This window comes from Notamacropus eugenii, chromosome 4 (assembly GCF_028372415.1).
Source record: "Notamacropus eugenii isolate mMacEug1 chromosome 4, mMacEug1.pri_v2, whole genome shotgun sequence".
In the NCBI taxonomy this organism is placed as follows: Eukaryota; Metazoa; Chordata; class Mammalia; order Diprotodontia; family Macropodidae; genus Notamacropus; species Notamacropus eugenii.
In genome coordinates, this window is record NC_092875.1 from 402,493,428 (window position 1) to 402,516,562 (window position 23,135).

General features: G+C 37.1%; 1 protein-coding gene and 1 long non-coding RNA gene across 20 annotated transcripts in view; one reads left to right on the top strand and one right to left on the bottom strand.

Moving 5' to 3' along the window:
* Positions 1 to 23,135, top strand: part of PDE4D (phosphodiesterase 4D) — a 1,946,032-nt gene that overhangs the window by 1,713,815 nt on the left and 209,082 nt on the right. For all 19 annotated transcript variants that reach the window (XM_072599359.1, XM_072599367.1, XM_072599363.1 and 16 more), the window contains one exon: positions 18,487 to 18,523. In XM_072599359.1, coding sequence (XP_072455460.1) covers positions 18,487 to 18,523 — 37 coding nt within the window. The remainder of the gene's footprint in view (positions 1 to 18,486; positions 18,524 to 23,135) is intronic.
* LOC140498034 (uncharacterized) overlaps positions 15,665 to 23,135 on the bottom strand; it is a 31,034-nt gene continuing 23,563 nt past the window's right edge. Inside the window, exons 3-4 of the long non-coding RNA XR_011964987.1 lie at positions 20,886 to 21,086; positions 15,665 to 18,427 (exon numbers count right to left, since the gene is read on the bottom strand). This is a non-coding gene — a long non-coding RNA (uncharacterized lncRNA). The remainder of the gene's footprint in view (positions 18,428 to 20,885; positions 21,087 to 23,135) is intronic.

A 23,135-nucleotide genomic window follows, 5' to 3' on the forward strand; every position in this document is an offset into this window, starting at 1 on the left:
ACTGCTTGAAGCCATCCTGTGAGCAAGACCCCCACCAAGCTTCCAAGATAGCCCATCCCACTTTTGGAAAAGCTAAACTGTGAAAAGTTCTTTCTGATATCTAGCCTAAATCTTTATCTCTGCAGCTTCATTTCATTTTTCCTGATTTCCTCTCTTTCTTCAAACAAAATAAGTTTATACCTTATTCATAGAATAATAGTCATCAAGTTCACCCCCTCCTCATTTTATAAATGATGTAAGGGGATGCCACAGCAATTAAGAGATTTTCCTAAAGTCACAAAGTAATGAACAGAGGTAGAATTTGAACCACGGTCCTCTGATTCCCAAGTCCATTGCTTTTTCTACTTCATGACAATTCATCAAAAAATTAAAGACAGCCACATGTCCTTGAATTGTAGTTAAATGGAAGAATGAGCCACAGGTTTTCCTTGGTAACATGGATAAAGGAATTGGCTTTATTGTGAACTCTGAAACAACAAAGCATCACTTCATGAAATATTTGGTCATTTTGTATTGCCACACTAATGATACGATATTTTCCAAAAAAATTAACAAGGAAATAATTGTGATCTTTGCACCACCATGTAGGACAATGAGGAGATAGAAAAATTCTACCCCAAAATGCAATAAGGTGGGCTAAATGAAACCATGTTTTTCAGTGCTTGGTAATTTCCAAGCATAAGAAAGAGTAGCTAAAAAGGTATTATCAAATACAGTTCAGGAGTGAGAAACAAGAGAAGTTAAAGGCTTATAGACTATAAAAGCTTTGTATCCATGGTGTAAATTCTTTGAGTGTCAGGAGGCACTAGAAATAGTAAGCACTAAATAACATCACAAAAAAGGAAATTGATTGTCTTCTAATTGGCAAGAAATGACTGGTTATTAATGAGATCTTTCTGAATAAGTTGTCTATGTACAGTCCCAGAGACTATCAACTTTCCTAAGAAAAATTAAGTCAATATAAATCTCTTGCCATAATGAGAAGGCCAAAAAAGCCCAGAAAGCACCTCTGCCAGCAAACCCTTGAATTTATTGCCAAGTAGAGATCTGCGGCAGCCAAGAGCAATACCAGTTTAAAATATAAACCCATTTGTAGAAATCTTGCCAAAGAGGGTGGTAGAAAAAAAATTAGCAGCATCTCTGTATAAAACAGTGAGAGATAGTGGAGGGAAAAATAAATTTATAGAAATTTTGTCAAGAGACCTAATCAAGTCAGATCATCCCAAGAGAATTTAAGGATGACACAGGAAAGAGGCCAACAAACAGATAAAAAAAGGAAAAGATCCACAAATCCCTTAAAAGACTTTTTTCCATCAATGCCAGCAAAGCCACCACTTAGGGACTATAACACCTTAGCCCCTGATGTATTGGATAAATAAGTAGAAATGACACCAAAGAAAAGGCTTGAAGAACAACAGTTGTTAGACCAAATATACACAAAAGAAGTCCCGTTTGCAGGTGACATGATGCTGAGAGCATCATGGTATGAAATCTCTAGGTACCTGTAAAAATCAATGACAAAAGTACCTTTGTTATCTACTTCTGAATACTAATATTAAGTGAGGCATACAACAGGGAAGCTTATGCTCCTCAGAGTCGTGTTGCTTCATGGAAGACGTCCTCTAGATGCTTTTGTATGTTGTATTGCATTAATAACATTGCTTGGCCAAAGCCCAGACCTCACAGAACCTCCTAAATGAGGTCTGTAATCGCCCTGCCCGTGTTCCACCCCAGAATGAGTCCCAAAGCTGGGTGGATTAACTCTTCTCCATTCCCTTCCCTGTTTGGGATAGGTGGGCCAGGTCTTGGGAGGTTGGGTCTGGAAGGTCACTACTTGTGGTGAGGAGAGATGGGCAACAACAGAACAAATGACCAACTATGACCCAGACCCTACTGTTCCTGTCGATGCCTGGATGGAATGAAGCCCAGGCTGGATCCAGCTCAATGTGATAGGCTGAAATCATCTTGTCCCCCTCTCTCATTTTACAGATGGAGAAACTGAGGTTAAGGAGAATGGTTTCTATAAAGTCATTCATATGCGTCAAAATAATATGTTTCTTTCAGAAAATGCATTCAAAACTACATTTTTCACCTTGAGGATATACTAAATAGTAAAGTAAGTGTAGTTGGTAGTGGGAAATATTTTGTGTTTGTTTGTTTGTCCACCAATCCTTTTTTTCTCATGTCAAATGAGGAAGGAAGAAAATCAGGATGCTCTGATCTGAGTTTAGAGCATGCTCATGAGATTCCCTAATGAGAAAAAAGATGTTTTACAATTTTTTTCTTATTATACAGTGATTATAAGGTAGTTCATGGCTTCTGTCTATAAAGGTTAACAACTCTGGTTGTGTGTAGAATTCTGTGTTCTACTTGACTTATATTCTCAGATTTATCTACCCTTGCCAAAATTTTGACAGATTTTATCTGTCAATCATAGTACCACCGGGAAAGGAAAGATCATTTAATTAGTGTTTTTGATTTTAGAAATTGATAGCTATTTTGCACTGTCTCCTTTTTTCTACATGAATTATATGCATTATTTATAATAGCATAATAGTAAAGAGCTTACAGTGTAAAAATGATAGAAGATGTGCTTCTGGTTTTGAAGAAGAATTTTATCACAATATCTTCATTTTTAGGCTGCTTAATGCTGTACAGGTGTACCCCAGTTAACATTCCATGTGGACCTAACATAGACATAAAATAGAAATAATAAGGGATGGTTATAGCCTTTTAATGATACTCAATAGACCCAAGTGACACTATAAAGGATTTACAAAGAATGTTAGATAGGGAAGTTAATTAAGCAATTGAGAATTTCAGACCAGTTTGCTTTTCTTTAAAAGGACCAGCTGAAAGCTTGGAGATTTAAAAAAGGGGAACAATAATGCTTCAGTTAATGAATTAGAGAGCATTTATTAATTTATAAAATTGAATTGGACCAGAAATATTCTTGGAGATGAAATTAACAAAAGAGTCATGGAGATACATTCTTGAATTTAAAGAAGGGAGTGAAAGAGTAGAAATAATCTGTTTATGTGCAGAATCTTGAGGATAAAGCTGGGTAAAAATTATATTAAGGGCAGCTAGGTGGAATGGTGGATAGAATGCCTGACTTGACATCAGGAAGATTCATCCTTCCAAGTTCAAATCTGGCCTCAGACACTAGCTGTGTGATCCTGGGTAAGTCACTTAACCCTGTTTGCCTCACTTTCGTCATCTATAAAATGAACTGGAAAAGGAAATATCAAATCCAATATATTTGCCAAGAAAACCCCAAATGGGGACATGAAGAGTTAGATGCAACAGAAAAGTGCCTGAAAAATAACAGAATCTTAAATTCACAAACTGAGAATATTTTCCCAGGAAAGTAAAGAACTTAAGATGATCAAGGGCCCTGAACTTTAATAGTTTCTTTGTAGTAAATATAGAAAAGAGAAGATGAAGGAAGATCTCAGTTTTGAGTTGGAGTAAACGCTAATGAGAACTTGACCACCTCCTACTTTTTCAGACTTCTTACACCTTATTCCCTTCCATGTACTTTGACTCAGTGGCATTGGCCTTGGCTACTTCTCCACCAGGGGCACTATCTCCTTATTCCAAGAGTCTTCACTGGCTGTAACTCTTGCCCAGAATGTTCTCCCTTCTCATCTCAACCTTCTGTTTTCATTCAGATCTCTGCTAAAGTCCCATCTTCTACAGAATGTTTTCCCCAGTCCTCCTTAATCTCAATGCTTCTGTATTTATCATTTCTACAGAGTTGTTTGCCTGTAGTCTCTTCGGTTAGACCAGAGGTTCCCAAACATATTTGCCCTACTGCTTCTTTTAAAAAAAACTACCCAGCACCCCTTTGGAAATCTACTTTCTTTAACCATTTAATGATTAATTTGAAATTTGCATCATTTCAAAAAAATACACATTTTTTAATGATACATCTTAAATTTAATAGTTTATTGTAAATTTGTGGGGTTTTTCTGCATTGAAATTTTGATGACATAATATTGTCATGTAACCATATAGTATTATATTGTGAACAAGTCCTTATACATTACACATATTGCTGCTGATGCATGTTGGCCTCCCAACAGTGTTTGACATGCTTGCCTACCAACACTTGCTTGTTAAGACCTGTCAGGACACTTGACTTCTGATTGGTCATAACTTGCATTTTGTGTGTCTATTTGGAAAATAATGTAATCACTGTGACTTTAACTTTTTCTTCTCTTCTTTTCTTTTGCTTCCACTGCCCCATTATTTTTGTTCAATGCCCAGCAATTGAACCCAAAGCTACTACCACTTGAGAAGCTCTGCTTAGACTGTGAGATCCTGGAAAACACAGCCTGTTTTTTGTTTTTTGTTTTCTTTCTTAGTAATAATCCCCAGTGCTTAGCACAGGGCCTAGCACATAATAGGTGCTTACTGAACACTTGTTGACAATGACTGTGAGTGTATTCTAATTAAAGCTCCTTAAATAGATATGAGATTTTAAGATGGGGCCCTGATTACTGCCCAACCACAATGCATCCAGTAGTCTTCTCTCCTTTTCTCCCTGTATGGTGCTTTGTACTCTTGCTTGCCTCTTACCACTTTATGTTAGATTTCTTTATGTATATTTATTTCTTCCACCCAACTTCTACCAGATCCCTGAGGTCAGTGACTATTATATTATAGTGGACAGTGCACTGGATTTGGAATAAAATGATGTGGGTTAGATACCCATCTCTATGACTTACTCTCTGATCTGGGACAAACCACTTAAACACTCCAAGCCTCTATTTTATTCATTTATTCATTTATTTGGAATAATAATGTAATGAAATAGTTGGTATTTGCATAGCACTTTAAAGTTTGCAAAACACTTCACAGACATCTCACTTGATCCTCACAGCAACAGTGGGTGGTAGGTAAGGTAACTGAGTCAGACAGAGGGTAAGTGATTTGCTTAGGGTCCTCCAGCCAGTAAGTGTCCAAAGCTGGATTTGAACTCAGATCTTCCTGACTCCTAGTCCTGCATGGTAATCTTCCTGCTATTTTGATAAGTATAAATGTCGCTTTTTGTTGTTACTGTTTGTTGTCACCCACAGTGCCTTGCACTGAGTCCACTTCATATCATCTTCACTTTAAAATTAAATTGCTAGTCATTATGTTCAGTTAAAATTAAGATCAACTTGAAAGTTTTAAAGGTTGCGAAGTTTAATGTTCAAATTGTCATTGTTCAGTTGTTTCAGTCCTGTCCAACTCTTTGTGACCCCACTTGGGGTTTTCTTGGCAAAGATAACTGAAGTGGTTTGCCATGTCCTTCTTTAGCTCATTTTACAGATGAGGAAACTAAGGGAAACAGGATTAAGTGGCTCCAGGGTCACACAGCTAGTGAGTGTCTGAGGTTAGATATGAACTCAAGTCTTCCTGGCTCCTGGTCTAGCACTCTATCCACTATGCCAGTTTTATAATATGCAATAACTTCAGATCATAGATGTAGAATTGTAAGGTACACCAGAGGCTGTCTAGTTCACTCCCCTGTGGAAACCTCCCCCCTCCCTCCATCATTTTATGGATGAGGAAATTTTAACCTAGGAAATTTGAGTGACTCATTCAGGTAATAAACCTCAGAGTTTGGATTTGAACAGAGGTCACCTGCCAGTTCTTTCTGTCATACTATGCTGTACCTTTGGTTTGCAGCTAGTGCAGGTGAAAAGCACCTTGAACTGGGTAATCAGATTACCTGGGTTCAGGAGTGGGCTGTAGCCAGCTCTCTCTCTCTGCCATGGAGAGCTAATTGTTATTTTCTGTGTCAGTATTTAGACCTTGAAAATCAGCACACACTAGAAATCAGGACTTGGCTTTGTTGATTGTTTGATTGTTGACTTTGTGGAGGGTTTGTTGATTGTCTAGACCAGGGGTGTGGGAACTGCAGCCTCAACACCAAGTATGGCCCTCAAGGTTCTCCAGTGAGTCCCTTTGATTGAATTCAAGCTTCTGTTGAGGGTATATTGATTGTCTAGACTTAGGGAAGTGATGGAGAAAAATATTAATAATGCAGACTAACCTTAAAAGTGTGTCCTGCCTTGGGGAAGGCTGGCTGTTGAATATTTACCAGCATACCCCTGCTTGGGCGCCATCACTAACTCTGTGCCTTTGTCAAAAATCTTCTCTTTGAATTAATGTCTTTATCTGTTAGAGGGAGTAAATAATACTTATCTTTCCTTACTCTCCATTGTGGTGAACAAAAGAGCACAGGTTTGGAGTCTGAAGACATTGGTTCAGATTCTTGTTCGGCCATTTGCTGTACTCTTGGTATAGGTCTGATATAGGTCCTTGGACCAGAATTTCATCTTTTAGGGGCTTACCTCATCTGTAAAATCACATCTGAGGTGCTTTCCATCTTTAAATCTGTGCTCCTATAGAACATCTGTGATCCGAGTTTTTAAGAACCATACTTGATACCGATAGGAGTGCTTGGATTTCTTGGGTAGAAAGGCATTATGGAATTTTAAATGGTATCATTATGTACATTGTGTTTATCATTGAAAAGTCTAAGGTGTTTTTGCTGTTTTATTTGGTCCTCTAATCATAATTATGTTCCTGTGAAGAGATACTATAATGGATAGTATCTGCCCCATTTCTTTTAGATGGTGAAATTGAAACAGAGAGAAAGAACTTTATCCAAGGGCATCTCCCCATCCAATGTAGCATTAATATAAATAATAATAATCAATACTACCATATATAGCACTTACTATGTGCCAGGCAATGTGCTAAATGCTTGCAACTGCTATTTCATTTGGTCCTTACAACAACACTGGGTGGCAGATTCTATTATTATCCTCATTTTACAGGTGGACAAACTGAGACAGAGGTGAAGTGACTTGCTACAGAACTAGTAAATTCAGAGGCTGGGTTTGAACTCTTGTCTTCCTGACTCCCAGCCCAGCACTCTAATCTGCTGCACCACATAGCTGCCTCATATAATGTTCCACTTCTCTGACTTGGTATTTAGTACTAACATTATAAGCCCAAGTAGGTAGTACTTTCAATTCATAAGCTTCCTTTGCCCAATAAGTCATAAATTGTCCTTTAGCCAAATGCTTCTCTATGTTTAATAGGTTTGTTTCTGGCTTAGCATAAGTAGCAAGGTCAATTTTCCATTTTGGTTGCTCACATTTTATGAAATGAACTAGATTATGACTTTGTTTTCAGATTCTTTTCTTGGAAGATTGCTTTTCCAGGTGTTGAAGAGCCTTCCCTTTTTAAAGTATAAAGTAGGAGCCTGGTCACCAAAATGGATGTTTCTCTTGGATTTGTCTCCTGCTGCTTCTGGGGGGCTTACTTTCAGTTCCTTGTTCAGTTTTTGGTTTCCAGCTGAAGGAAAAAAAAATAAGTGACAGGAACCTGAGCATGATTGTTTTCCCTCCTTTATAAGAGATTCAATGGTTCCTTTATTGGGGTCACCATACCTCCTGTTAGCTTGACTCAGTGGATTAGAGAAGGAGCCCGGTTTCTTTGTTAGGAGACATGACACCTTTGATAACTTGATTTTGCCACTGCTAGTAACAGGGACAAAGTGATGAACTTACAAGTCAAGAAGCTGAAGAATTGGCATGTCACTGATGGCCTCCTGTGACTGGGATGCTCAAAATGCAGCATCGGTAACTCAGTATCTGCTTCTTCTTCATCCCAAATGCAAACCCAACATCTTTTTTTTTTTTAAATAAATCACTGAAGCGTGTTAGCTAGAGTCCCTGATGAAGAGAGAATCCTTGTTCTCCATATCAGAAGTACCTCACATTGGGTTTACTTCTGTGTAACCCAGGTGACATTGGTGTATTCATTGGAACTTAATTCATATGGCAGCTTTTAAGCCCTTGTCATTCTAGAACCGTAAGTTTAGTTAGTGTTAGCTAGCACTGAATGCATAGCTGTGTAAGATTCAAAATCAAAGGACTGAATTGTTGAAATCAGAAATTTCTATTACTATGAAATGAAGTCATAAGAAAATATCTTCCCTTATAGGGTAAGGAATCAATCATTCAATTAAATACCTAAGGTAGGCCAGGCACTTTGGTAGATGCTGAGATACAAAGAAAGGCAAGAGGAAAGCCCTGCTCCACTGTGGGGGTGGGGAAGGAAATAGACAGACAACCATGCACAAATGATATACCGGATAAGTTGGAAATAATCAACAGAAGGAAGGAGCTAGAATTAAAGAAAATTGGGAAAGCCTTCCTGTAGAACATGGGATTTTAGCTGGGACCTAAAGGAGGCGCAGGGAGCCAAGAGGCAGAGATGAGGAGGGAGAGAATTCCAGATGGAGGGTTTTGTTGTAACAAACAGCAGGGGAGCCCAATGATACTGGATTGCAGAATATTTGTGGGGAAAAAAAGGTGAAATTTATAAGAAGGTAAGAAAGGGAGAAGGGCAGGTTATGAAGGGCCTTGAATATCAAACAGGATTTTATATTTGATCCTGCAAATTAGGGGGGGTCACTGGAACAAGGGTGGAAGAGGAGTGACCAGTCAGAACTGCTCTTTAGGGAAATTGCTTTGGCAACTGAATGAAGGATGGGCTGGAGTTGAAGAGACACTTGTGGCAGTGAGACCAACCAGCAGGCTACTGCAGTGGTGATGGGCTACAGCGGGTGATGGTAACCATGTCAGAGGACACAAGGGAAAGTGTACAAGAGATTTTACAAAGGTAAAAATTGACAGCAAATTGAATATAGTGGGGTGAGAGAGAGTAAGAAAATGAGGATACTTTGGTTATTAGCCTGTGAGGATGGTGGTACCCTTAACAATAATGGGGAAAATAGGAAGATGGGAGGATTTGGTGCAAGGAAAGATGAGTTCGCTTTTGGACATGTTGAGTTTAAAATGCCCGTGGAATTTCGCAATTTCCTAAGCAATTGGATATCAGCAGAGAAGTTAGGAATGGATAAGTAGATGTGAGATATATATATATATATATATATATATATATATGTATATATAAAGAAATCATTCAGTGTCCAGGGGTGCCAATTCCTAATTTTTCAATTTCATAATCCATAAATCATTTTCTAAGGCAGTAAATGAACAAGTCAAAAGTTAAACAGGGTACATCACCAAAAAGAGTATGCTGCACATTAAATACCCATTCAAACTTTCCTTTATCAGAAGCAAATTTTAAGATGTAACTGAAACAGGTGTTCATATGTATATATTTTCAAAACATGCTGATATATTTACTTTTTCTGTATTCTTTAGAATTGCTGATTGAAAGAAATGGTATATTTTAAGATATTAAGAGCTGAATTCAGAATTTAGATAAAAGGTTCATTTTTTTCATTGTAAAGTCATAATATATTCAAAGTTTTAAGTACGTTTTAAAAACAACCTTGAGAGGAAATATAAAATATAATACTCTAGACTTTACTAAGGACAGAAATTTAATTCTATCAATTATAATTTAAATAGAAGGGATATTTTTTACCTCTACTAAAGTGAGGAAATTTTAAAAAGCAATATAAAACAATACCCAGATAATGAGAAACAGGCAACAAAAAGCTGGGTTTGATTAGTTTCCTGCATACTTGGAAAAAGAAATAAAACACAATTTAAAAGGAGTGAATATTGTAAAGAATCATCAGATCATAGATTTAAAGCTGGAAGGGACTATAGAGGACTCAGTTCAACTTGTGATAATGTCTTAAATAAGATGCCTTAGAATAGCAATTCTCAAACTTTTTTTCCTAGAACCTCTTTATACTCTTCAAAATTGAGGATCACCCCCAAAGAGCTTTCATTTATGTGGTTCTATCTATTGATATTTTTGCCATGGTAAAAATTTAGACATCTTAGCAGTGTTATAAAAATAGTTTGGACCTTAATGGGCTTCTGAAAAGGTCTCAGTGACCTGCTATCCTCAGGGGTACCAATATTACGTTTTGAGAACTGCTGCCCTGGGATCATCCTCCACATTTTGTTCCTACTCTGCCTTAATGAGGAAAGAAATACTCTTAGGAATGAAATGCTACAAAAGGAGGAAATGTTGTAGCTGCTGTTAAATATGCCCACATGTTTTTCATCTTAATTCTTTGAAAAACCATAGAACCAAACTGATTTCACATAAGTTCAGTGGCTAACTGTAGTGCAGAAATTAACTCCAGGTTGAAGATGTGTCTCTAAATATAAATTGAGAGTTGAGTGCTAGGAAAGTTTGCAGTATTTGATTACAATACATAAGAGGCTGTAAAATTTTAAAATGGAGAAATATAAGTCAAGGTCACATGGGACCTTCTAGGTCCTTGGGTATGGCCTTTTGACTGAGTCCAAGTGTTACAGAATAAATCCTTTTGTTTGGGGGATTTGTTCTGTAAAGTTTGGATTCAGTCAAAGGGCTGCACTTGAGGACCTGGAGGGCCACGTGTGGTCCTGAGACTGCAGATTCCCCGCCCCTGCTAGGACAACACTCAATTTTTGTTATTCATTCGTGTCCAATTCTTCATGATTCTATTCAGGGTTTTCTTGGCAGAGATACTGTAGTGGTTTGCCATTTCCTTCTCCAGCTCAATTTACAGACAAGGAAACTGAGGCAAATAGGGTGATGTGACTTGCCAAAGGTAACAGTTGATGTTTGTCTGAGGCTGCATTTGAAGTCAGGAAGATGAGTCCTCCTACTTCAGGCCTGGCACTCTATCCCTGTGCCAAGTGGCTGACCTCAACTAGAGGTTAACTAATTCACAGAAGAGGTTTTGAAAGGATCCTTCCCAGAGGTATTTGCCTTCAATGGGGCACTTTAGGAGTTTGAAAAATCTTCTAGATCCCAAGATCAATGGTTTCTTTAAAGAGAATGAATGAATTTGGGGGCCGAGGAGAAAACTATCTGACTTTTTCTCCTGTTTCCCCTCCTTGCCCCACCTTCTTAAAATGTTTCTAACTTCCCAAACAGTACAAATGCACAATGTAGAGATCTTTGGGGGAGGGGGGGGTGAAGCTATGTGAGAATGACTAAAAAAAGTTTGCATACTGAATAGAAGACCTGAGTTCACATCCTATTCTGGGTTCATATGAGTTGTGCAATCCTGGTAAGTCACTTAATCTGTCTGCCTCAGTTTCCTCATCTCTAAAATGGGGATAATAATAGCTTCCCAGGATTCTTGTGAAGATCAAATGAGAAAACATGTAAAACACTTCTCAAACCTTAGAATGTTATATGTGTCAGCTCTTATTAGCCTGTGGGACGGCTCCCGGAAGGGATTGATCAGTTTTTCCCTTATCCTTGTCCTTGCCTGTGCTGTCCTAGTGATGAGTGGTCAGTCTAAAAGGTAGTTGGGTTTTACCCCCTTGAAGCCAGCTTAAAGTTCTCCCTTCTCTGGTTTATTTGTTTTGGAAGCAGATGCCCTGACCTTTTCTGGATATGAATGTGTTTGAAGCCAGAGAGGAATGACACAGCTAATTCTGTGATTCCTTCTGTTTTTAGGACGCAGTCTCTTTATATTTTTTTCCATCGTGATCTGAGAAATACTCACTTAGTGGGAAAAAGAAAATTACCATAACTCTCAGGTCATGGATCAGAGTAGCAGTTTGCATTGTCTGATTTAGGAAAATAGTAATAGTTCAAATTTATTTAAAATATAGAAATCACTTTCTCACAAAAGCCTCATTAGGTAAAGAGTATAATTATTGTCCCCTTTTTTATAAATGAAATGACTAAGTCCTAGAGATGTAAAGTCATATGATTTGTTCAACATCGCAAAGAGAAACAAAGAACACATGTATTCAGCCTACCCAAATGAATGCTCCCTGAGGTTCTTCTTTAATCCATAAGTGGTAACCCTGCTCTGACTTTCATCAAAACATAACTGATTGGAGAAAACTGTATTTAAAGGTCACGATCAGAGATTGCTAGCTAAAAGGAGACCTAGAGGCTACTTAATTCAATTCCTTCCTCCACACAAAGTCACAGAAATGGGAAAATGCCAACATCGGGACCTCGCAAGACAGGTCCTCCAATTCCAAATCCAGTTTTTCTTTGCCATAGCATATATCATTATTCAAAGATGTATTATTTACATAATTTGGCTACCTGTGTGATCTTAGTAAGCCACTTAACCCCTGTGGGGCTGCTTCCTTATATACAAATCGGGGATGCCCTTCCCACATTCTTACCTTCCTTTCCTGAGATTCTCCTGGATATGGTATTAACTTCAAGTGCTGTCCAGTGCCCTCAGATTTCTGTGGGGCCAGCAGAGGGCAGCAGCAGTCAGCCTGAAGAACTGCTACTCTCTGCTTTTACCTGAAGCATGTTGGCTCAGGTACCTGAAAGAAGTAGCAGCTGGAATGTCAGATAACCCGAACAGGAAAGATTTGACTCTTGCACAAGCCAGGGCTGAAGAAACAAGAAAAGCTGCCCAGAAACGAGCCAACAAAATGACATGAGAGCAGCTCTCGTGAGGGAGCTCAGAAACAGATGACTGTTAGAGTTAGAAGCACCTAGCTAGCTGGCTGATCAGGTGCCTCTGAGCCAAGGCAATAGGGGTGGTCTGGATAATTTTCAAGGATGTAAATTTAAATTGGGTAGTCAGCAAAAATTAGATTATATCCAGAATCAGGGGGCCAAGAGTGCCTCACCTAAGACACACCTTCATGCTTCAATCCCTACCATTTTATGGAAAAATGAAGTGATTTATCCAGTGTTATCCAGATAGTTGTTTTATCCTTGAGAAATTTTCTATATTTAAAAAGATATCTTTTTATACTTTGTATGGGGAACTTGATGGGAATTGACAGTAATCAAGGCAGTGCTGATTGTCACAACAAACCACAATGCTATTGATCAAGACCTCCTTTAGTGTCTGTTGGTTATTGGGAGCCACTGCTTTGGAAAGTATTTTGTTTTGGTAGGTGGAACATATGTGTTCTTTGTTGTTGTTGGGATTTGTGATGTTGCACAATTCATATCATTTTATATCTCTAGGCCTTAATCATTTCATCTACAAAAAAAGAAAAATAATAATTATACTATTTACCTAGTGAAGATTTTGTGAGATGATTTCTATATTTTAAATAAATTTGAACTATTATTATTTTTCTAAATATCAGGTAAGGAGTGCTTCTTATCCCTTTATCCCCATTATTAATTTACTCACCAGATAAATGAGATTTACTTACGCCAGGCTTGGGAAATAATAACTTTATTTAGAGGCAATTAGGCATAGAGTGCTGGCCCTGGATGCAGGAAGACCTGAGTTCAAATGTGACCTCACACACTTACTCTCTGTGTGATTTTGAATGTCACTTAACCTGTGTCTGCCTCAGTTTCCTCATCTGTAAAATGGAGATAATAAGAGCACTTACCTGAGGATCCAATATGAAAATATTTGTAGTGCTTAGCATAGTTCCTGACACATAGTAGGTACTTAGTAAATGTTTCCTTCCTCTCTGTCTCTGTCTCTGTCTCTCTCTGTCTCTGTCTCTCTCTGTCTCTCTGTCTCTCTCTGTCTGTCTCTCTCTCTCTCCCCCTCTCGCTCTCTCTCTCTCCTTTTTTCCTTTCAATATCTGTACAATAATTTTATCATTTCTTTTGAAAGGAACAGGGTAATTGGAGACCAGGATGCAACTCCAGGGGTGTTCACAAAGCAACGGATAAAATTAAGTTTGTCATCAGCTACTTTCTGTTTAAACATTATAAAGAAGGGGGATCAACTGAGGCAGTTATTCTGGATGATCCAGATAAAAACACTTTAGATTTAATTATCTGACTAATTTAGGTGAAAAGGCTTATAAACTTATTGAGATAGGGGAGGGGAAACTGAATTATCTAATTAAGTGCTTCACCTCTCCAATTTGTATGATTAATTTTCCAATAGAAATACACAGAGGATGTCCTGTATATCACTAAATTGGGGGGGAGAATTCTTTTAAAATAATTTTTAAATAAAAATAAAACAATCTCAACTAATTTTAACCAAGTAAATAAATATGAAGAATATAATCTCAAAACTTTAAACTCCAAAGTTTTACATTTTTAAAAATGTATATATAATAAACTTGAACAATGCAGTAACATTTTTCTTTTACTCGTTCTTCTTCCAGTCTCTTTCCCATCTGTGTACCTTTTTTTTGCTTCTCATTTCCTTTTGTCATATAGCCAATCAGTTGCTGGAAGGTTGTAATGGCTGCAATGCAGAATGTAGACCTGGTCTGGAAGACTTCAGTTCAAATCTTGCCTCAGACACTAGCTATGCTACCCTGGACAAATAAATTAACCTCTCTCAGTCTCAGTTTTCCTTATCTGTAAAATGGGAATAATGATAAAAGCAAACTCCCTCATCAGGTTGTTTTGAGGCTCATGAAGTTAGGTGGTACAATAGATAGAATGCTAGATTGACCTGGAATCAGGAATAAATACCTCAGTTCAAATCCATGCTCAGTCCCATCAGCTTTTGACCCTGAGCAAGTCACATACCCTCTGTCTGCTTCAGTTTTCTCATCTGTAAAATGAAGATTCTTATAATGTTACCCACCTCCCATGGTTATTTTGCAATAAAATGAAATATTTGTAAAGCATCTGGTAAACCTTAAAGTGCTCTATAAATGCTATATTTATTTTCATAGTAATAACAATAAACAAACTACCATACAAATTCTATTACAAACCTTGAAGTAATTATATACATTTTAGCTTATTTGTGTAGGTGTTTTAATTTTGCTTTAATTATATGTGTATGTGTTTTAATTCTGCTTTCTTGATTGAATCACTTCAAACATTTACTAAGTACCTATACTTCTTTATATCTTCAGAATTGTCATGTTTTAGATTCAATAGTATTCCATTATGTTAGCATGCCACAGTTTATCCTATTTTTCTCTGGCCTCTGGACAAATAGATTGTTTCATGTTTTTCTCTTCCAAATAAAGCAGAGGTGCCTTTTTTTAAAAAAAAAAAAAAACATAAATCTTTCCCCCCTCTTAATAACATTTTTAGGATATTGTCTTAATAGGAGGGTCATTGGTTCAAAGTGTCTGATGTTATTTTATCAGACTAGGTTCATATAACCTATAAGGTTTAACCACATCATCCCCAAACAATCCTCTGTGGTAGGCAGTACAAAGTCCTACTAGGTCCTTTTTAAATATTATGCTTAAAAGCTTATGGGAATTGCTAAGGGTAACACACAAGGAAATTCTCAGTGTCAGAGCCATAACTCAGTTCCTCTTCCCACCATGTCTTCGGATTTCGTCTTTTATACTTTTCGTTACATCATACTGCCTTTGATCGATTTAATAACTTTTGATACATATGCCAGATTTTTCTAAAAAAGGACCGCATCATTCCTTAGCTTTGTCAACCGTATAAAAGTATCCCTATTTCTTCACCGCCTTGCCATTCCTGAGTCTTATAATTTAAATTTCTTTGGCCAACTTAAGCAGTGTAAGGCAGAACCTTTTAAGTGTTTTCATTTGTCCATTGATGTTTTTGATGTGCATTTCTCCAATAAGAGTTTGAACAGTTTTTCACCTGATTATTAACCATTTGTATTTTCTTCTTCAGAAATGGTTAGTTTATATGTATATATTATACAAAACTTTATCTTAGCAAAGATACTACAGTAGTTTGCCATTTTCTTCTCCAGCTCATTTTACAGAAGAGGAAACTTAGGCAAGCAGGGTTAAGTGACTTGCCCAGGATCACGTAGCTAGTAAATGTCTGAAGACAAATTTGAACTCAGGTCTTCCTGACTCCAGGCCCAGCATTCTCTCCATAGTGCCACCTAGCTGCCCAGAGAAATCAGGAAGGAGGTAAAAGGTTTGGTTGCCTTGGTGGAAGGTTCCTCTTTAAGCAAGAGCTTTATGACCACTTGTTACTTATATTAGAAATTGAATTCTTTTTTGCACGCAATAGTTAGATTTAGTGGCTACTAGGGTTCTTCTCAAAATTCATTTTTCATTATCTTGCTATCCAATTTTTCAATAATTTTTACTGAATAATTTCTTTCTTTAATATCTTGTGATGTTGGTTTCATTCAGGATTAATCTCTCATGGATACTTAGGTCTCCTTGGATCTCTTTATTTGTCTCATTTTCCTGTTTTTCTGTTTTCCATATAGTTTTGATAACGTCTGCTTTATGACATTTTAAAATATCACAAAGATTTCTTAATTTATACTTTTATAATTCCTTTTGAGATTCTCACCTCTTTATTTTTATGTTTTATGTTATTATTATTTTATTTAGATTCTGTTGTTTCTTAGCTTGTAATACTGTAATTAATTTCATTTTTTAAATAGTATAGCATTGCTATTATAAATCCTGAAGTGTTTAAATTAAAGATAGCTTATATTAACTTGGATAATATTAACATTTTTACTATATTAATGATAATAACTAGTGTTTTAAGGTTTCCAAAGGACTTTAAAAATATTAACTCATCCTCCCAACAGCCCTGAGAGATAGTTGCCATTGTTATCCCCATTTAACCGATGGGGAAATTGAGGCATTCAATTTAAATTTAAATTTAATTTAAAATTTAATTTAATTTTAAAAGGTTAAGTGATTTTTCCCTAGGGTTACAAAGAAAGTTCTGAGGCTGTATTTGAATTCAGATCTCCCTGACTGTAGGACCAGTCCATTATCCACTATATCACCTAGCTGCATTTATATTAATTTCACCTATTCATGCAGCAGGCAGCTAGGTGGCGGCCTGGAATCAGGAAGACTCAGTTTCAGTTTGTCCTCCGACTCTAGCTGTGTGACCCTGGGCAGATTACTTAACTCTGTTTGCCTCAGTTTCCTCATCTGTAAAATTAACTGGAGAAGGGAATGGCAAACTATTCCAGTATCTTTATTACAAAAACCCTAAATGGAGTTACAAAGAGTTGGACATGACTGAACAACAACAAATTCATGGGCACAGTATAGGTTTCCAGTTGTCGAATTCTTCCATAATTTCTCCTCATAATTTTCCTAAAGTTATCCTTTTAGAGATCTTGAGTATATGTAAATAGATTTCCTATGTTTACTAGATAGACTCCTTATCCTTTTTTTCTATCCTGTAGAAATAAATTTGTGTTCTTATTTCTCAATTTCATAAACTTATGAAATAGATGATTTCCTATTTTTATTTATATCTTTATTAAATAGACATATTCAATTTCCTGATTAGGCCAAAAGCCTTAAGGTTTTGATTTTTATGATATGTATAATACCATGGACATGTAACCAACTATTAAACTATAAACTAGAACAAATATCTGTCATGGGAGGTCATTTGTAGAGGGTAATGCCATCATCTTAGCTTGTTCCAAAAAAATCAGTATCTTAACTGTTCTTTTATATAGTTTTCTGACCTTTTCCTGATTTTTAATTTCAAGAACTTGATCGAATTTCCTGATTCGTAATTTCCTAACTGTGTACCTATGTCAATATCATCAGTGTGCCATTTCTCCTATAACCAGATTTTGAGAGCGTTGTTTTCAGGTCATTCTAAGTTCTTTTTAAGTTGTTCCTCAGTGAGATAAGGGGTTTGTTATAGTGTGTGCAATGTCATATCTGTGAAATTTGCTGTAAAGAATAACTACATTTGTATATTGATGTCACTACTTGGAATTCCAAATCCTGGTAGCCAAGTTGGGAGGGGGGAGGGGAATTCCCATGTAGATTTTTGAGATCCTTTTGATGGCCTCTGCAGGGTGTGGAAAGATTATGAAATAGCTTTGGGACCAAGTGACCCTCCTTCCCCAAAGTAGTATGTTGCACAATCGAAATAAATCAGAAACATTCCCCATCCCCTTCCCTCTCCCCCCTTGGAGGCATGTCAGGCTGACACCTTGCCCCAGCATCACCTGGCATGGTGTGGTTTAGGTTGCTGCAGCAACAGCACACACTAGGTAACACTCGCCGTAACAGCGGGTATGTGAGTCAGTTCAAAAGTTTTGCTAGGTTTTTATTAGTCCATGATGCAGTCCTCAGTCATCTACAGTTACTGGCTCATCCACAGGCTCAGGAGTGATAACTAGGAAAGCTCAATGCTAATCACTTCCAATATTTAGATGGTCTCTGGCCCTATGGGTGCTCCCACCTAGCTCCAGAAGCACCCCTTGTTTGTCAATGCCAAGAATAACTGGATCTGTTTGCAGAGAAGAATATGGGGCCAAGAAAATGGCTTGGATAACGCCTGTTCCATTTGATACTTTGTACGTCTGTTCCTTCACCTGATTGATAAATTGTATTGAGATCGTTTGGATTGTTGCAGAATTACATTATTTGATGAAGGCGTGGAGCAGTTGGACAATTGCTTTGGTATCTTCTGTACACATGAAGGTTAATGTCCCGTTGTCCACACTTCAATTGCACCATATACACCCAATGCCTAGGGAAGACAGATGCTAAAGAAACAAGATGATGGCATTTGACTAAGAAGACTCAGGATAATTGGAACTTATAGTTTCATGCTGAAAAAGAGCCAAAAAGGCATTGTTAGTATCTAATATGAATTTGGTTTATTTTTCAGACATGGAGATGACTTGATCGTGACTCCATTTGCTCAGGTAAGCACAACTACCATGGGGATTTTATCCATGATCTAATTTCTTAGGAACATGGAAGCAAATTTGAGAGCTCGAATGGAGATGGAGGGATTAGGGAAGGAATTCCTTGTTTTTAAATATGGTTTTAAGAGCATGACCTTAGCAATGGCTTTTATCTACATCATAAGACATTTAGTTAATCTTTTGTTTATGTTTTATGTGAACAGAGATGGTGGAGGCCCATTTTTCTCAAAACTATTTATGCCACAAGGATATTGTTTCTAACCAATAGGGTTCTCTTTGCTTTCCTGCTATAATCATAAGGGATAGAAGGGTATGCCAGAGATAGATACAGCTTCCACAGATTAAGATAAATGGGCTTATTTTTACTATTACACTACTTATCATTCCACTTTGCTTCTACTCATTTAAGATATCATTTTTACCCAGAAGGGGTCAGTATAAGAATTTTGTTAAATTGCTAGTTATGCCTATTCATGTTCCAAAACTTTTAATTTTTTGATCCAGACTTGTTATTTCATGCCTCTAACATTACCTATTGGACCCTGTTTAAGGTACTTAACAAGGTTGGTTTCCTCATCCCTAAAGTGAGTTGAGTTAAGTGACCTCCAAGATTCCTTCCATCTCTGTAGCTATGATTCTTTAACTTTTTATCAGCATGAAAATCTCCAAGTGTGGAAACTTCCTCCACTAATGGAAATTGACCCTTCTTTCCAAAACCTGTTAATCTTATGGTCACATAGCTAGTATAAGTAAGGGGCAGGACATGAACTCATCTTCCTTATTCAGAGACCAGTCCACTATCTACTCACTAGACCATGCTGCTTTACTCTCCCTCTCTGTGTCTCTCTGTGTCTCTCTGTGTCTCTCTCTCTCTGTGTCTCTCTCTCTCTCTGTCTCTCTCTCTCTCTCTCTGTCTCTCTCTGTCTCTCTCTCTCCATATGTATGTATGTGTATGTGTATATGTATGTATATACGCACATATAAAAATAGATGGATATGCACATATATGTATTTAAACCAGAATCATCTTGATCCAGTGAGGTGACCTAAAACTTTATAAAAAAAAAAAAACAACAAACCATCATGCACAGGATGGTGATTAATGACATATCTACTTAAGACCAAAAAACAAAAAAGCAAAACAGGAGGTGGGGGGTGAGAAATAGATATAAACTTGTTTAGGAAATGGGTTCATTATAATCATTATTAATTCCTAAAGTACAAGTCACCCATCTCTTGAGGCACTAAAGACAGAATAAAATACACAATGATTTCAGATGATTTACTCTTTCCGGGTTTGTAGCATAACCAGAATGAAGGAAATCAACACTTCCTCTGGAATCATCTCAACAGCTACAGATGGAAGGGCCCTGGGTGACTGTCTCATGAGAAGACTTACGCCCAAGGATATAAAATCATTTACAACTGTTAGTAGCAGCCCTATGCCTTGTACCCAGGTCTGTTGAATCCCTGTTGAGCATTCTTTAAACTATACCATGAGAATTTGTACTGTTGACTTAACTAAAGGCCTCCCTTCTAGTTTTAAAGGGATATTAAAATCAAACAAATAAAGCAACTCGTTGTCCCAGTCTTTTGAATTCTTCAGAGATTATTGTTATTCAAACCAAAAAGTTTTGTATCTCAGAAAGTCCCAAACTGTTGTTTATTCTCACAGAATCATAGAGTTAGAGACCATCAAATTCACACCCCCCCACCTTTTACAGATGAGGCACAAATTGGTTTCGTAATTAACCCAAGGTATCACAATCAGTGAGTGTTTAAAGTGAGATTTGAATCTAACTCTTCCTCCCTTTAAATGCATTACCTGATCCACTACTCCATGTTGCCTCTTTTGTCCTTAACTATTTTGAAATAAACTCAGAATATCTAATATTAGCAGAAAGAAATATGGGACCTTCTGTTTTCCTATGATGCTCAAGTACACTTTAAATGTGGTGTAAAGTAACACTTACATGGTAAATATGCTTGAAAAATCTTCCGGAAGACCTATGTAGCCCAATGTTTCATTGTCAAAAAGAAATTTCACTTCTTTGTGATTTGATCATGTCCTGAACTTGTAGAGATTTATAGACATTGTTCTATCCCCCATTTATCATATCTATGATAGCTAACAGTAAGGAGTGTGGGGTGGGAAATTCTGGAAAAGGTAATAGGATTAGGCTAGAAGGCATGAAGAAATAGCATTTAAAGCTTCAATTACGATCATTCCATTTTCATTGTATTCAGATAGCCAAGCTAACTCATGTTTAATGATAAAAAGATATTTAATTATATCAAAGAGTCTGTAAGCTTATTAATATTAGGTTCCCTTAAATGGTGCATGTCAAAGCTTACTTACACTTTATCTTGAATATTTCTTATTCTTGTTCCTCACATAAATTTTCTGTACATGATCCACCCAGCTTAGTAGAAGTCTCCTTCCAACATTGCCAGGGGGTGTAGTAAAAACCTTGGTTTGTTCATTTGATTTCCTTGCGCTTGCCATATGACCAGTCCTGGTCTCCAGTACCCTCTGGCAACCAGTCAATAAAAGGATAAGCTATTAAAATAGAGGATGAGACAAAAAAAAACATTACTTTGTATCTAAGACAGAGAGTACAGAAGCCTAGCATGTATCACAGTACAAATAAAGCAGCTCTGACTCTACTTGTCAGTTACATAGTAAACTTTCAAGGGCCTACTATTTGCCAAGCACTGTGCTAAAGGATGGAGATGCAAAAAAAGAAAAGAAAAATCAAAAGCTAGTCCCTACTCTCAAGGAACTCATAGTCTATTGGAGGAGACAACACACAAACCTGAATTTTGTTTGTAATTAACAAGCATTTCCCCTTCCCATCTCTCCTCTTTGGAGGAAAGAAAATGAAAGAAAACCAAACCTTTATAACAAGTATGCTTAATCAAGCAAAATAAATTCCCCATGCTGGCCATGCCCCAAAATACATGCTTCATTCTTCTCCGAGTCCATCCCATCGCAGTAAGGGGGTGGGTAGCATGCTTGATGTGGTAGCATGTATTTACAGATAAAACAGATATAATGCTAGTTGTGGTCTTACAGTCTGAGATGAGTGGGTGTTTATAAAGTCCCTGAGTCACCAGATACTTTACAAAGAGTGATTAATAGACATCTTTCTACCTTCCAAGACCTTTCAGACCAGTATTAAATATGGTAGTGATGCAAACAAGGTATTTGCTTTCAAATTAGTGAACATCTTAGTTTTGGCCACATCTAACCTAGATCAGTTTGGGAATATTAGAAAAACTGTCCAATCACAGATAAGTCATTCAGAGAGATTTCTGTTCCCTCACCCAGGCAACAAAAATTCATCATCGTTATCTCTAATACTTTTTTAAAATTTTATTTATTTTTAGTTTTCAACATTCATTTCCACAAGATTTTGAGTCCCAAATTTTCTCCCCTCCCTCCACACTGTACATTATAATTAGCCCCTCCTCCAATATGCCTTCCCTTCTATCACACCCCTCCCTACCCTTATCCTCTTCTCTCTTTTCTTGTAGGGCAAGACAGATTTCTATACCCCATTACCTGTATTTCTTATTTCCCAATTGCATACAAAAACAATTCTCAACATTCATTCAGAAAATTTTGAGTTCCAACTTCTCTCCCTTCCTCCCATCCCCACTGAGAAGGCAAGCAATTCAATATAGCTATACATGTATAGTTATGCAAAAGACTTCCATAATAGTCATGTTGTGAAAGACTACATTTCCTTCCATCCTATCCTGCCCTCCATTTATTCTGTTCTCTCTTTTGACCTTGTCTCTCTACAAAAGTGTTTACTTCTAATTACTCCCTCCTCCCTTCCATCATCCTCCCCCACACCCCACTTATTCCCTTCTCCCCTACTTTCCTGTAATGTAAGATAGATTTTCATACCAAATTGAGTGTGCATCTTATTCCCTCCTTAAGCCAAATGTGATGAGAGTAAGCTTCACTTTTCCCCTCTTACCTCCCCCCTTTTCTCCTCCATTGGAAAAGCTTTTTCTTGCCTCTTTTATGAGAGATAATTTGCCCCATTCTCTTTCTCCCTTTTTCCTCCCAATATATTCCTCTCTCACCCCTTAATTTTATTTGTTTGGATAGCATCCCTTCCTATTCAACTCACCCTGGCCCTCTGTTTATATATATGTATGTAATCCCTCCAGCTACCTAAATATTGAGAAAAGTCTCAAGAGTTACAAATATGATCTTTCAATGTAAGAATGTAAATAGTTCAACTTTAGTAAGTGACTTATGATTTCTATTTCCTGTTTACCTTTTCATGCTTCTCTTGATTCTTGTGTTTGAAAGTCAAATTTTCTATTCAGTTCTGGTCTTTTCATCAAGAATACTTGAAAGTCCTCTACTTCATTGAATGACCATTTTTTCTCCTGAAGTATTTATACTCAGTTTTTCTGGGTAGTTGATTTTTGGTTTTAATCCCAGCTCCTTTGACTTTTGGAATATAATATTCCAAGCTTTTTAATCCCTTAATGTAGAACCTGCTAGATCTTGTGTTATCCTAATTGTATTTCCATAATACTTGAATTGTTTCTTTCTGGCTGCTTGCAATATTTTCCTCCTTAATCT